Source organism: Alligator mississippiensis, chromosome 1 (assembly GCF_030867095.1).
Source record: "Alligator mississippiensis isolate rAllMis1 chromosome 1, rAllMis1, whole genome shotgun sequence".
Lineage (NCBI taxonomy): Eukaryota > Metazoa > Chordata > Crocodylia > Alligatoridae > Alligator > Alligator mississippiensis.
The window spans coordinates 268,561,763-268,576,720 of NC_081824.1; the positions used below are offsets into that span (position 1 = coordinate 268,561,763).

The window sequence follows — 14,958 nt, forward strand, 5'->3', positions numbered from 1 at the left end:
TGCCGCTGAGCTTCCTCCTTGCTGGTGCTGGCTGAGCCCGGCGGCATAACGGCCGCAATAAGGTGCAGTGGGATGCAATGCTGGATCCCACCTTCGTGCCTCCTGCCACCCATGTGTGGTGCGGTGGTGAGCAGCCTGCCTCACACCCAAGCAGGCCTTTACCCGCAGGGCTAGAGCGGTCACAGCCTGCAGAGCACCCCAACTGGGGGTCCTAGCAGCCCTCTCCAGCTCCTGTGGCGGGGGCTGCAGCTGGTGCGCACTGACGGACCACTCCCTTCCCCCCACCACAGGTTCCTCAGCCACTTGCGGGCCCCCATGCTCTAGCCCCTACCTCGCCCCACCTCCTCTCTCTAGCCCCGCCCCAGCTCCCTCCGGTGTGCCCGCCCCACCCCCTGTTCCTGACCTCACCTAATCGCCCACCCTTTTCCTAGCCCCTCCTCCTGCCCGCTGGCCACGCCCGCCCGCGCTCTCCCTGCGGCGCCGCGTCCCCGCTCGGTGGGCGGGGCTAGCGCGTCACTGGGCCCACCCGGAAGTGTCTGCGGCTCAGGGGAGGGGGCGGGGCCGCGCTCGGAGAACAGCTGCCGCCGTTGCCGCTACCCTCCCCTCCCCGCCCCCCCGTGGCACCGCCATGAGCTTCCTCGTGGACTCCGGCATCATGGTCACGTCGCAGGTGCGCCCCCTCCTCCACTCCCCGGCTGGCGGGGCGGGGCTTGGAACAGCGGCGGGGAGAGCGCGGGAACTGGGGGGGACCCGGGCTGGTGGGCAGTCTTCGCCTCTAAGTAGTCCTTAGTACTAATTAGTCACTAACTAGCAGCCTTTTTGGACCAGGACCCACTTGGAAGCATCGACGGCCAGTCCCAACCCAGTGCCTCTCACTCCTGACCCAGTGCTCCCTGCCTGGGAGCCCTAAGCAACCCCTCACAGGCTGGAGCTCTGGCAGCTGGCAAGGGGAAAGCCATGGTTTCCCTCGTTTTTCTCCCTTTTAAAGTTTGTTCAGGACTCTGTCCTATATTCTTGCCACCCAACATCAATGGCCAGGCCTGATTCACTGCCCTTTGCTCCCGGACCTTCCCTAGAGCCATGATACTGGTAGTGCCATTTACAGTCCAAAGCATGAACGCTTCCCACCCAAGAATGGGTGCAGGAACACTGCTGCCTGTCATGGCCGTAGGGCGCTGCTTGTGCCCTTCCCCACACGGCAGGAAGCATGGGTAGAGGGAAGGTGCTTCTGTCTCCGCAGGAGCCTGCCTGCCTTCCCTCTTGTCCTGCTGCGTTGTGTACAAGCAGGATGTTGGCTGCCTTTGACCTGCCGCAGCGTCGGGTGCTGTGGCAGGGTCCGGTGTTGTTTAGCATAGAGATTATGTAGAGCTTTTCATCCTCCAGGTAAGACTGATGTGGAAGGCGGTCGTCCTCGGGTGCCAGGGATTGCTGATGGCAATGCAGAGTTTAGAGCGGAGGTCGGACATGTTTTTGGACAGCCAGCCAAAAATGCCTGCAAACTTGGCTTGTAAGATATTTTATTGTGCTGGGGCAGATGGCGGGGGAGCTGCAGGGGGCCCGATCCTTGTTGTGGCAGTGCAAGCCCTGCCCCTTCCCTGCCATCTGCTCCAAGGTGCACGTGCCAAGCAAAATGCCATCACGTGCCACACTCTGGCACCCATGCTGGGGGTTACCTAGCCCTGGCTTATCGGGTGGTTGTATGGGATGGTTTGGGTAGGGCTGATCCTGCCTTGGGCAGGGGGTTGGCCTACAGCAACGTTTCTCAGCCCCGTGGGTCACAACCCAACAGCAGGTAGCAAGACTATGTGAAAGGGTTATGAACAAACTTTAAAAATGGATTGTCCTTTAAAGGAGAAAAATGTGGGAAACTGCTGGTTTTCCCTTGCCAGCTGCCAGAGCTCCAGCCTGCAAAGGGCTGCTTGGTGCCCCTCATGTCCCACACACGCACCCCTGGCCCCATGCACGGTGGGACTGACGGCAGGAGGCAGCGGGTCAGGAGTGAGGGGCACCGGCAGGGCCAGGGGGCTGTTTTCTACTTAAACTATTTACTGAGTTGGGACTGGCCATCGATGTTTACAAATGGGTCCTGGTAGAAAGAAGGTTGAGAACCTCTGCACTAGATGACCACCAGAGGTGCCTCCCAGCCTGACCTGTCTGTGACTGACCCCCCCCCCGCCCCTCCCTCTGCAGAGGGGGCTCCATGGTTCGGAGCCCCCTCTGCAGGTGCCCCCTGGCCACACGTGCAGTTAATGGTGTGCTAGGAACCAGCTGCAAAGGTCTTCCCCCTAATTTGGGGAATAACCTTGTGGCTTATTCCTTGTTCTGTTTTTTGTCTTTCTTTCCTTGTTTTGATTGTGTTGCGTGAACATATGTTCAGGTAACCACTTAAAACACAATCCGTTGGTAGACCAGGGTGGGTGATAGTCTGATGTAGAGTTTTGATGATGGATTTATCCGGGATGGGTTGGATAAGGATGATCCTGCTGCACACAGGGGGTTTGACTAGATGGCCTCTGGAGGTCGCTTCCAGCCCTCCTGCTCTGTGACTCAAAGTGTAACATGTGCTGAGGACCTTGGATTCAGGAGGCTTCCTTCCACCCCAGCCACCTCCCAGTATGGCCTCCCTGACGACTGTCTGGCTGCCTTTGGACTGCATCATGGCACTGAGTCAGGGTTGTGTTCAGGCACCCCCTGTTCTTTGCCTCTGAGTTGGTATTCTCTGCTTTTTTAATTCAGCATCGCTCCCCGTATTGATCACCTACTCTGGAGGAAGTATCTCCCTGCCATTTGTTTTCTGATTGCATACCTTGCATCAGGACTGTCCAACCTTGGAGTGGCTGGGGGCTGTGTGTTGTTCAGGCCATAAGGTGTGCTGTGTAGTGAGTGCCTTTGCACAACACCGTGTCCCTCCACTGCACTGTGTGGCAGGCATGACCCTGCAGTACCATGCTGGTGACCCAGTGCTACATTGCACAGGATCCCTGGGGTCCCCTGAGTTGCTGTCCTGCCCCACCCCCAAGGATGGAAGCAGGAGGCCAAAACTCCAGTGGCAATAGCAAAGATCTGGCCCACAGACCACCAGTTGGACAGCTCCTCCTTTCATCATTACTTCCGTCTCTTTGTTTGTGCTGGAGGCTTTGTGTCTTCCCATCACCTTCAGGGGCATCAGGTTGGTTAATTAAATTGCTCTGTGTCTTTGTGCCAAATTATTACTCTTGCCTTTCTTCCCACCCTTTATTTGTCAGAGCTGCTTGTGGATATTGTAACCTCCTTGGATTGTATGTCCTCTTGTGTGTCTGCAGTTTTGGGGATATTAAATGAATACTAATCTTTTCTGTCAGATGACAGACTTGCACTTCTAGTTTATAGCTCTCATTTCCTTTAGCTGCTCTTTACTAGCCTTAGGGTTAGAATCATTTTATGCAGATCGCACTCCTTCATTGTGCTTTCTTGACAAATGGCCTGAACCTAAATCTGGTGGTCATAAGTCTTGCCGTTTTTACCCTTTTGCTATCAATTGCTTTTGAATTGCTCCCTTCCCCAGTTTGTCTGGCTGCTATCATTCGCTGTCCCTCATTCAGACTGTTTTTTTTTTTCCTCCCCAAGGCAAAACTGTCTGATCTTCCTTAACCCAGATTTTGGGCTTGATCTTCCTGTCTGTAAATCTCATCCTTCTATCTCCAGAGTAGTGAAAGAAATTGTCTTCACCGCGGCTATGTTTCTACTGCGTTAGTTTCCTCTGTGTTCTCCCTGAAGTTCATGTCCTTCTACATCATGTGCCTGGAACATGCTCTCAGAATGACACAATTGGTGCTATCCTCTCTTACCTCCATTGATTTCTTGCCTCATTTCTCACATCAAAGCATCATTTTAAAAAGAAATTTCTATGCTCTGTTTTTATTTAGTGTCTTTTTACTTGTATTCTTCCTTTTTTTTTAGTTTGATAGCTTTTGGGAGGTGGGTGTGGGTCTTTGGATAAAGTAGGAACGGGGGTCATCCCTCCTTATTGTTACAAAATTTCTGAAACTGATATTTTTAGCTAAGTCACCTTAACTCAGTTTCTCTGAATTTGCTTATCTCTAAAATTGGTATGATACTTGATCTGCTTCCCACGAGGGTACTTGAGACTGCGCTAAGGTTTATTTTTAAAGGGTTTTGAATCACTGGTGATGGGTGTTTTCTGAGGCAAAATGTTATTGGCTTACCCTGCCAGTCTAGTTTTTCCCTTGTAACTTTCTTAAGGACTTGCTTTTGCTTATTTTGCCATGACTCTTCTGGAACTCCCTTTCTTACCTTCAAAACCACTTTTCGCCTTAAATGCATTTAACCTAGTTGCTTTTGCTAAAGCATTTTGAGGAAGCGCATTAAGGCTAAAGGGATCAAAATCTTGGACAGAGTGGGAGTGAAATCTTGGGATGTCTGTTAGAAGCTCTGAAATTGATGGCAGCTAATCAGTTTCATGGCCCCTGTGACTGCAAGGTTTGCAAAGGCTAGGCATGTTCAAGGCATTGCCTGGCACTGATGTGGGACCAGTTTTTTCAGATTCAGAAGGAAAGACTGATTTCAAGGAGCCCTCGGGATGCTGAGATCCAGCCCTGAAATGTTGATGGAACTACATTACCAGTTCTGCAGGTAGAACTGTGTTGGTTAGGAATGGGGAAAGATCACACCCCATAACTGATGTAGTATATTGCCTACTTACCCTTGCTGTCTTGTATTATTAGGTGTGAAGTAAGGCAGCATATGCTGTCAGCTGCTTTTCATCTCACTTTATCCTCTCCTGCTTTCCATAGTAATGTCATCTTGGACCTCCCTGGAGAGACTGCTTTGAGAACAGACTCTGTTCTTTCTGTGCTTTTTCCCCTTTCTTTTCCTTTTACAGATGTGGTGTGCCCCAGAAGCGTTTGGGCTTCCCATTTTGCACACTGCTTCCTAATGCCAACTGATTTGCATCTCTTTGTAGGTGCTCTTCTTTGGATTTGGGTGGCTGTTCTTCATGCGTCAGCTCTTCAAGGACTACGAGGTGAGGAGGGGGCCTTTCATTCAAACAGTCATTTGGCATATGGCAAAGTGATACTGTTGCCTTTGAATCAAATGAGGAAAAAGGTACTTTTAGGCACTTCCCCTTCCTTTGAGTTTTCTGTCTTTTTTTGCTTTTACAGTTATACTTTCCAGTTATTTAAAAGGGACATTTTTCCTCCTCATTTGTGGTCTGAAAGGTACATTCAGACAAGAGGGAAAACTTGTGGTGATACAAGAGAGAACTGTGTAGGCTAGGGATGACTTGGGCAGGCCTAATGCAGCCCTGCAGAATTTTATAGTTGCCTCCCACTACTCTAATTCAAAATTGGGGCCAGCTGAAACTGCAAGCAGTGCTCCATGTTTATCTAAGTGGTTCATCTTTGCTGCATGCTGGAGTATGTGTTCCCCATAAACAGCCCTCTGTATTATGCTGTGCTCAGCTGTTGTATGACATGGATGTATAGCCTTCTAGTTCCTAACAGCTGCTGATTGATCTTCGATTTTGGCAAGGGCAGGCACTCCACGTCATAGACTCTGCTGAGTAAGACAGCTCATGGTTTGTGTCTGATATGTACATGGACAGCAGCCTATGAGGATGGAAGTAACTTGTATCCTGTTTGCTCCATTTCAGGTGCGGCAATATGTTGTGCAGGTGGTCTTTTCTGTGACCTTTGCCTTCTCCTGTACCATGTTTGAGCTCATCATCTTTGAGATCTTGGGGGTGCTCAATAGCAGGTGAGTGTGAGAGCTGTCATGGCAAATCTTCCTAAATATGGACATGGCCAGTGCTGGGTTTTCTAGGGGCTCTGGAACTAGTTTTGAGTTAATTATCGCCTCTCATGGAAAAGGCGGGTTTGGAAGGCAAAAGCTACTCAGTTCCCATGTGATCTCTGCTCCTGGCAAACTCTGGGTCTTGAGGGCAAGTCTTTTACCTCCCTGCCTCAGTTTCTCTGTCTGTAAAATAGGGTTAATATTTACACTGTTCCTCATGGAGTATTTTGAGGATTAATTTAGGTTATGTTAAATGATGTTAATATTAACAGCTAAAGAGACAGTCGGAGCATAAGAAGATAAGTCTGGAAGGGGTCTCCTGAGCCATTGGGTCCTGTCCCTCTCATTTTCAAATAATTGTTTACTCAAGAAATCCCCTGAATTTCCAACTCAAACACTCACATCTACCTACAAGAAACAATGCTGAAACACCCACAGAACCCTGCAATGTGACAAATAAGAGGGCTACTACAAGGAGGAGCTGCTCTATACATCATGATGGTTGATGCAGTGATAAGCTGTTAAGTTAACAAAGGAGAAAGAATTATACTGCAATAAGATGATAGTATTCTATAAATCAATGGTACGTCTTCACCTTGCTTCATCTGAAAAGCTTAAAAGCATGAAGGGAAACCTTCCATATAAAGAGAACCTTCCATAGGTTTACTTCAGAAAGGAATACCAGAAGACATAAAATAGTGAAAAATAGTCTACTCCAATGCTCCTATTTAACTTTTTATTCTTACCTACTGAGAAGAGAGTACTCAGAGAAATTTTAAGGCAGCACATTCAAACCTGATGAAAGGCAATGTTACCTCACATAATGAATTATTAACCTATAGATTTGCTGCCACTAATATCAAAAGGACTATTCTCCTTATTGTGAATCATACACAGAGACATCAGTATATACAAGAGCATCTACAGTTTCAATACCCAGAAAAAAAATGACAACCATTGTTACTAGTGCTTGTACTTTGGTTCAACAGTAAATGCAAAGACATTTCGCCTAAAGCTAGGTGAAATTTTTCAGTCAAACAATTTATGCATCAAACCCCACAATTTTAGGTCAACCGAAACAATGAATATATGGGGAACTAGGCATATAATTTCTGCAAGGGGAGTGGGGAGAACGAACGAAACTTAGAATGTAATTTAAAATTTTTAAAATGCATCTATATTTAATTAGAAGAAAACAACCCATCTGAAAATGAATATTTGGTCAGCATAGCATCAAAATGCAGGTTGACCTGAACCTAAAATTTTTTCCTGATTTTTTTTTTTTTTTTTTTTTTTTTTTGTATCAATTGGTGAACCAGAAAGTAAAGTATTTGCTTGGCTCTAATTTTGCCTTGCACAATTAAGTGCATTCTGGAGTTAATGGTATTGTCACTATGGGCACAGGGTGTGTGATTCAAAAGCCTATTGCTTCTTCATTAAGGTACATAGAAAGGGATTTGTGTTCTTGAGGTCTCCGGCAAGATACAGCCAGGGCTGTCCTGGGTTTTAGTCCAGTGGTTCTCAGCCAGGCTACTGCAAGCTCCTTCCAGGGGTGTTGCGGCGTGGGTGCTGCCGCAGCCAGGATAATCTGGCTACAGAGGCAGATCAAGAAGCAGCTGCTGCTCTTCCTGCAGTTCTTCCAGTCTAACCCCCCCAAGCTCTTCCTGAAATCAGAGAAGCGCTGGCCAGCTGGTATCATGCACCCATCTGTTCCTGAGGAGCATGCAGGGTCAGACTGGGAAAGACTGTGGCGAGAACATGCGCTCTGGCTGCAACCCTTTTCACTGCCCTTTCAGAGGGGTCCTGTTGTATTGGAGCCGCCATTTGCATTGCACAGCCAGAGGAGCTGGGTGTGGGCACACTTGGGGCGGCAGGCAAGACCACCCTCCTTCCTCCCATACCCCAGCGGCACAGGGGAATTTTTCCTAGAGCACAAAAGTCATGAGTTATGTCTGCTCATTCCTGCTTTAGGTTTATCATAAAATCCTAATATAGGTAAGGAGGATGAGGCAATACCCTGTTGAGAACCACTGAGGTAAGCAGAGGCAGCTCAAAAGTGGTTCTCAACCAGGGGTGCTGCCAAATTCAAGAAGTTGTGGAGAGTACCACACTTAGGCAGGCTGAAAACTGTTGTTTTAAGCCAGCATTATTCAGCTGCATGGCTTAGTCACAAGGGGTAGCTGGAGCTGTATCTTAACTTTAGGAGGAGTCCTTTGCATTTCAAGTAGGCACTAAGTAATCTTTTTGTTCCTTTCAGCTCCCGGTATTTTCACTGGAAACTGAATCTCTGTGTGATTTTGCTCCTCCTGGTCTTCATGGTGCCTTTTTACATTGGGTATTTTGTTGTGAGCAACATCCGACTTTGTGAGTATGCAGTCTTATCGTGGCAAGCTTGCACAGTTTATGGGCAGACTTTGAAAGATATTACCCTCTCCTGCTCTGACAGTGTCCTGAGTGGGGAACTCCTCTTTGCCTGTCTCCGTGAAGATTCTCAGGGCATCCAGCATATCACAGTGTTTCTTGTAGAAATAAAATATAAATAAATGTATATCCAAGCATAGTAAATTCCAGCCCTTTTCATAAGACCTACAGTAAAATCTCTGTTATCCGGCATTTAACTAGCTGGAATACTCTGTTAACTGAAATTTCTGGCCGGCCGGACGCAGGGGAAAGCTCGCATGTGGTGGCTACTGCCACTCTGCGTCTGGCCGCTGCACCCGCCCCCCCCCCCCCCCCCCTTCTGTTCCACCAGCTGGACACTGAGGAGGGTGTGGAGGGGGGGTGGGAAACTCGCATGCGGCAACGGCACTGCTGCTACTGCTCCACGTGGGCTGCCCTGTGCTGCCGCTGCTCCGCGCTGCACTCTGTAGCTGCTGCTGCTCTGCATGCGGCTAATGCCATCTCTGTACTCCATGTCCGGCCACCACCACCCCCACATTTCCTGGGTCTGTGTCTGGTCAGAAACCCCTGTGCTTCAGGTAACCAGCATTTTTAGATTACCAGCACCCTCCTTTCCCCACTCATGCAGAGGAATAGGGATTTTACTGTAATTATTTATTGCTTCCCGCTTGATTTCAGCCACTGCTCTTCCAGTTATTTCTACTGCACCCAAACTATAAATCCTTTCTTTTTCTTTCCCCTCCTAACAATATTTCCTGTTCTTTCCCCCTCTGTTCATTTGCTAGATTTTTAGTCTTCTTTCTAAGTCTGACTAGTAGAGAGAGAGCACCAAATTCAAGTCATGACATCCCCTGTGGATTTGCAAGCCCTTTGTAAGGAGGTTGGGAGATTAGTCTTCTCTTCCATATGTTGTTTTTCTTCATGTTCCTTCCCCTTCTCTTAGAGGTAACTTAGAGATATCTGGTGCCTGGTGGTAACCTTATTAGGAATTTACAACTGTTTGAAGTAAACCATAAATCCTTAGAGCCCAAAGTGGGACAACAGACGAGATACAGAAGCCTAGTAAACTAGTCCTTGCCTTTTTTCTCCCACCATGTCCAGATGAGGCATCAGGCTGATGCCTCTTGGTATCTGGTTCCTCTTCCATATGCTCATTCTTCCCCAGCCCTAGTTGCTGCTGATTGCTATCCATTATATTGCAGCTTTAGGGTAGAAGTAGCCTATTAAATATACTGACTAGGGACAAATATGAAATCCCTGGCAGGGGGCATTGTCTGTTGTATGTTGACTTGGGCGTCATACAGACATTCAGTTTCTCTTGGGGGAGCCACTGCTGTCCCTGGAGAAATCACAAGCATACAGATACTCAGATTTTTTTTGCCCAGAGTAGCAATGGCTGCTCCAAGAGAGACAACCTGAGAATAACCAGGGATAAATAAACTCGCTCTCTCATCTTTTGGGAGTGCAAGTACCTGTACATGCTGTGGCTTCTCCTGAAGACAACATAGTTCTCAGGAACACCCCCTGCATAAAGCTCCAGGAGACAGTGTTGCTCACTGGACTTTGCTGCTTCTTCACTGCTCCAGTCTGTCACCAGGCAGACAAGAGGAGCGTGTGGTGCATGCTGAAATGTGTGCACAGGGCTGCACAATGTCAGCACTGCAAGCTCTTCAGTCTTCAGGCCTCAGCATTCAAATGTCTATACATGTGCTCCTGGGTAAGTTTCTGTACCTGAAGAACAAACCTAGGAGAATTCTTCCAGGTTATTTGTATGCGTCTGTGCAGCCTTAGTCCCACTTCTCAGGACCTATATAATTTTCCCTCCTTTCCACCATAGAAACCCTTGAAATTGGTTAGTTTTTAGTGAGCACCACTCTCTGCTGGCTGCACCCTTACAACACAATTGGCATTTCTACCATCCTTAATGCTTCCTTTCTGTGTTTTCTTATTTTGCCTTTCCTGTCTTCCATCTCCCTTCATGTCCTCTTTACCTTCTGAATTTTGATCTGCTCATTAATCCCTTGCTTTCCTTGTCACATTTCTTTGGAATTGTCAGTTGTAATGTAGGATTCCTACACCGCCTTCCTCGCTGATGGGCTGGAGTATTCCCTCTATCCACTGGCTCATACCAGCTAGATTGCTTAATTCCTTGGGGGAAATTATCTTTATTTAAAAGTATTATTTTTAATTAGCAGAACACTTGTGATGGTTAGCACTCAAGAGAAGTATTATGTACAGTCCTATGTGTTGGGTCACATATAGGCATGCAGTGATCCTGCTGCTTGTCACATTTCTTTCCTCGTTTTCCATATGTGTTTATAAATAGGACTGGGGTCCTTGAATCCTCTGTCCTGGCATCCCAACCCCTGCAGCAGAGGGCTATTGCTGCATTCTTTTAGTTCCCTCAGGTATATGGCCCACTCCCTTTTAGCATGCTGTTGTCCTGTCCCCAGGGAGAAGTGATTGGAAGGTAGAACTGGGGCTTTGCTCTTTCTCTGCACTGGTTAGAAAAGCTGAGTGGGGACATTGCCTCTCCTCATGCCCTGTAGTAGCATGTGACGTCCTAGGGTGTGGGTTTTACATCCCTGTGGAACAGCCCCTTCTGCTGGTGCCTTACTGCATACCATGTCTGGCAGGTGATAAGCCCTTTGGAATTAGCCAGGGTTCTTATGACTTAAAGCCCTAGAAGTATCTGGGTTAGGTGGCTCCATTTTTGCCCACTTGTATGCAATAGTTTGGTACCAATGGTGTGATTCAGCTGCCCTGAATGAATCCTAGACAGGGAAACTTCATAATAATGATCGCTTTTTTTTTTTTCCTTCTCTCCCCTTTTTCTCAGTGCACAGAAAGAGGCTGTTTTTTGCCTGTCTCGTTTGGTTGACGTTCATGTACTTCTTCTGGAAACTGGGAGACCCGTTTCCTATCCTCAGCCCAAAACACGGTGAGCTTCATGCACATGCTGCTTTCACCACCTCCTCGGTGGATATACTGCTTCCTTGTTTACGCTATCTGGCTCATGCCAGCCTTGTGAACTGAACTGCTTTCAGTGGAGGGAGGAAGGGGGATCTGGAATCCAGAAGAACTTAACATATTTTTTCCAGTTTTTAAGGCACTGGAGGGGCGTGGGGGTATTTTCCAGAACTCAAACGGCTGAATCTGATCCAAGGGGACCCCTGCTTTCACTCTTTTGAAAAGTATTACCTAAAGGAAACCCAAAGAGAAGGGAAAAATGACAGAATCAGTGACCCCAGTTGACCAGTCTTAACTGAATTCCTGAAATTTGTTCTGTGCTACCACATTATTCTCCAGCTCCCCTTGAAACTGCAGAGAATTCTGTGCATAGAGGTAGCTGCAGAATCAAGATTTAAAGGCTTAATTGATCAATCTTTCCTGTATTGGGCAACTCAGATTGGAAATAAGAAGGGAGAAATTTACAGGCTTGTCTGATGCCTTGGCTATTGACACATGTTATTTTTAATTCCCGAACATTTTTATTCTTCTGAGCAATTATCACCACTGAAAGTTCACTCATCAATGAAGTGTTTCCTCCCTCCCCTGGGATGGAATACAACAAGGGATTAGTAACACAGAACAACACTGCACACAGCTAGAGAGGCTGGAGGAGAGTGCTGAGTATCCATCACAAGCTGCAGAGAGTTCTTCAGCTGGCAGATTAACTACACTGGTGGGATCTGGCCAGAGCCCTGGGGCTAATCCTCTTTAACTTTGTGCAAAGTGCCAGACAACCTTTGTCAGCTGCAGGTGTCTGGTACCTCATTATTTTTTACATCTCTTACATGGGCACGCTTCTGGCAGCATGGTGCCCTTTCATGCCAGGGGCCTCTTGGCTTGAGAGATTCCCGAGAGAAGAGCGCCCCCTGCTGAATTAGCAGCACATTTAATGTACATTTACATTCATTTCTCATTAAAACTCTTATTGGTGCCACACTCACTTTATAAAATGAGCACTGTCTGCAACCTCCCCCTGATTACAAGAAATGGAAACCACAAAGACTTAGAAACCCTGCTTTAAATGTCATTGAAACAGCCTCTGCATTTTAAATGCTGGTACCTGCTAGCATGTCAGGCAGGAGGCCAGCATGCTGTTGTCCAGCTTGTAGCTGGTGTAAACCTCTGTGTAGCTGTGCATGACTCTGTGGTCCTAGTCTCCTTTTGTTAAGCCCCTCGGCCTTGTTTTATCATTTATTCCCCTTCCCTGAAGCATGAAATGTGGCCTGGCTCTCAGCCACCTCAGCTTCACACTCACGTAAACTCCAAATAGGCTGTGTGTGGCAGCTGCTCTATATTTGGTTCTACACCCCAGAAGAGTCGCTTGCATTTAGATGTGCATGGCACAGGGTCCCAGGAAAGCTTGGGCTGGATGAAGGACAGGGAAGGGCAAATGTAACTTAATCAGGACATCTGCCCTTGGTATGGTAGCAACCCTAGTTGTAATGCAAGCCCTACTTAATGCTTTATTACACCGAAGGCACACTTTGTAGTATGAATTTAATGCTAATGCAAAATGTCACTTTGATAACACCCCAATAACTTTTGTTCATTCCCTAGATGGATAGAGGTAGCAGCAGCATACACTGCTTCTCTCATGCCACAACCCTACTGTCCTGCAAGGGTGTATTGCATAGGATGTGGAGGGATTGCTTCTGGACATAACAGGGTTCTGGGGCATTGCAGCACCCTGTTTGAGAACCACTGGACTAAAACCCAGGACAGCCCTGGCTGTATTTTGCTGGAGACCTCAAGAACACAAATCCCTTTCTATGGTTTAGTTAGTTTGTGGTGCCTTCGCTGAGAGTAACTGCACTGGTGCTATGTATGCTAGATGTAGCAGTGGGTTTTGTATAAGGGACATATCGGACAGAAAATGTAATAAGACCAAAGAGCACTGCTGAGACCCCAGTGTGGGCCAGAAGGGCAGTGGGGGAGCCTCTTCCCAGTCTTCTGTGGGTCCCTTCTTAGCTTGGGTTTCCTGTCTGGTTTTTAAGCCTTAGAGATTCACATGCCTTCCTGAGTTTCCTTCGTTTCCTTCCTTCCCCATCTGCTGCCTGCACTTGCTTCTAATTACCTTCAGCACCTGGACTGTGAAGGCCATTAGCTCTGATAAGTAATTGAGTGAGTGAGCATGTTCCATTGTGAGGGCACTGATGTCTTGAACAGGACAGGAAAAGCAGCTGGTTACTGATACTGTCTCCTCTCTCTCAGGGATCCTGTCCATAGAGCAGCTCATCAGCCGGGTGGGCGTAATTGGAGTGACACTCATGGCTCTGCTGTCGGGGTTCGGTGCTGTCAACTGTCCGTACACTTACATGTCCTATTTTCTCAGGTAAGAGCAGCCTCATGGATTTTTTTCTGTACTTTCCTTCTTGAGATTTGCCCTTCAGGTTCCTCAGAACCAGCCCTTTAGGCTTGGCCTTTGTGCCTTTCCTTTCCCTAGCCACTCAAGCACACTGCCCTTAGCTCTCCTGTGTGCACTGCAGGACCCCTTCCATCACGGGTATGTGCTCTGCTCGATTGGGTCGTTCAGATCCTGTTTGTTTCTCCCATTTAATTCTCTACGTCCTTCCCATTCTCTCTGGAATGAAGTACCATGGCTAATGGGGTGCTGCATGCCTCTTGCAGGAATGTTACAGATGCAGATATTCTTGCACTGGAGCGCCGTCTCCTTCAAACCATGGATATGATCATCAGCAAGAAAAAGAGGTGAGGAGAATGCTGTGGACGAAAGATGTTTTAGCTCACGGGTTTACATCTTTTGGGGATAAAATCAACTTGGTACCATCAAGCTTTTAGCTGTCAGACCTACATTCCTGGTCAGCAACAAAAATGATTAGAGGCCTGGGAAACATTACTTATAAGGAAAGGCTGAAAGAACTAGGGCTGTTTAGTCTGGGGAAGAGAGAACTTAGTGGAGCCGGGGGACATTTAATAATAGTCTTCAAGTACCTGAAGGGCAATTACAAAGCAGATGGAGATAGACTTTTCTCTGGGGCCATGGGGAAGAGGACTAGGATCTGTGGCTTCAAGCTGCAGCAGGGGAATGTTAGGATGGAGATGAGGAGGAACTTTCTGACTATGAGAGTGGTCAAGCATTGGAACAGGTTACCTAGGGAAGCTGTGGACTCCATCCCTGGAAATTTTCAAGCGCAGGTTGGACAGACACTTTGCTAGGATGGTTTTATCCGGGTTGACCCTCCTTTGAGCAGGAGGCTGGACTAGATGACCTCATGGGATCCCTTCCAGCTCTACTGTTGTGTGATTCTATGAAGGGTTGGAAATAGTTGCATAACTCACTGAGATTTCTTGAAACAATTAATCTTACCAGGTTAGAAATGTTTATTTCATTGTTGCACTGGTTCAGTGGCCTGATAGCATGATCTGTTTTGTTCTGTCATGGAGGTTTATGCCCTAAACAGTCTCTGTTTCCTCTGAAGTGGCACTGAATAAATTGCTGCTCTTTTGCAGTTTGGCTTGCATGAAATACATGGTTAGCTCCAGCCTGTTTTCTAATGACCGAGCATCTGTATCCTCCAAAACCACTACAACTGGACCTTTCATTAGCAGTTTCAACCGTGTAACTGCTCCTTTGATACTGAGCTCTCTTTGTCCTCTAGATGTTTTGTTTCCTGGTCAAAGTTGTGGCATGTTGGCAGGCCAGTGTAGGGAAGGTTTTACTGCTGTCTGGGGCCAGGTCTCAGTCTGGAAAGCTCTGCTGGTATAACCAGCAAAGTTTACTGCGCTGACAGA

General features: G+C 47.5%; 1 protein-coding gene across 2 annotated transcripts in view; it reads left to right on the forward strand.

The window, feature by feature from the left end:
* Positions 1-533: 533 nt before the first annotated feature.
* GPR89B (G protein-coupled receptor 89B) overlaps positions 534-14,958 on the forward strand; it is a 28,225-nt gene continuing 13,800 nt past the window's right edge. Inside the window, exons 1-7 of one of the 2 annotated variants that reach the window (XM_059720611.1) lie at positions 534-670; positions 4,964-5,023; positions 5,654-5,757; positions 8,051-8,157; positions 11,033-11,134; positions 13,417-13,537; positions 13,834-13,914. In XM_059720611.1, coding sequence (XP_059576594.1) covers positions 629-670; positions 4,964-5,023; positions 5,654-5,757; positions 8,051-8,157; positions 11,033-11,134; positions 13,417-13,537; positions 13,834-13,914 — 617 coding nt within the window. In that variant the 5' untranslated portion in view covers positions 534-628. The remainder of the gene's footprint in view (positions 671-4,963; positions 5,024-5,653; positions 5,758-8,050; positions 8,158-11,032; positions 11,135-13,416; positions 13,538-13,833; positions 13,915-14,958) is intronic. The other variant, XM_014598994.3, reaches the window with a different exon arrangement.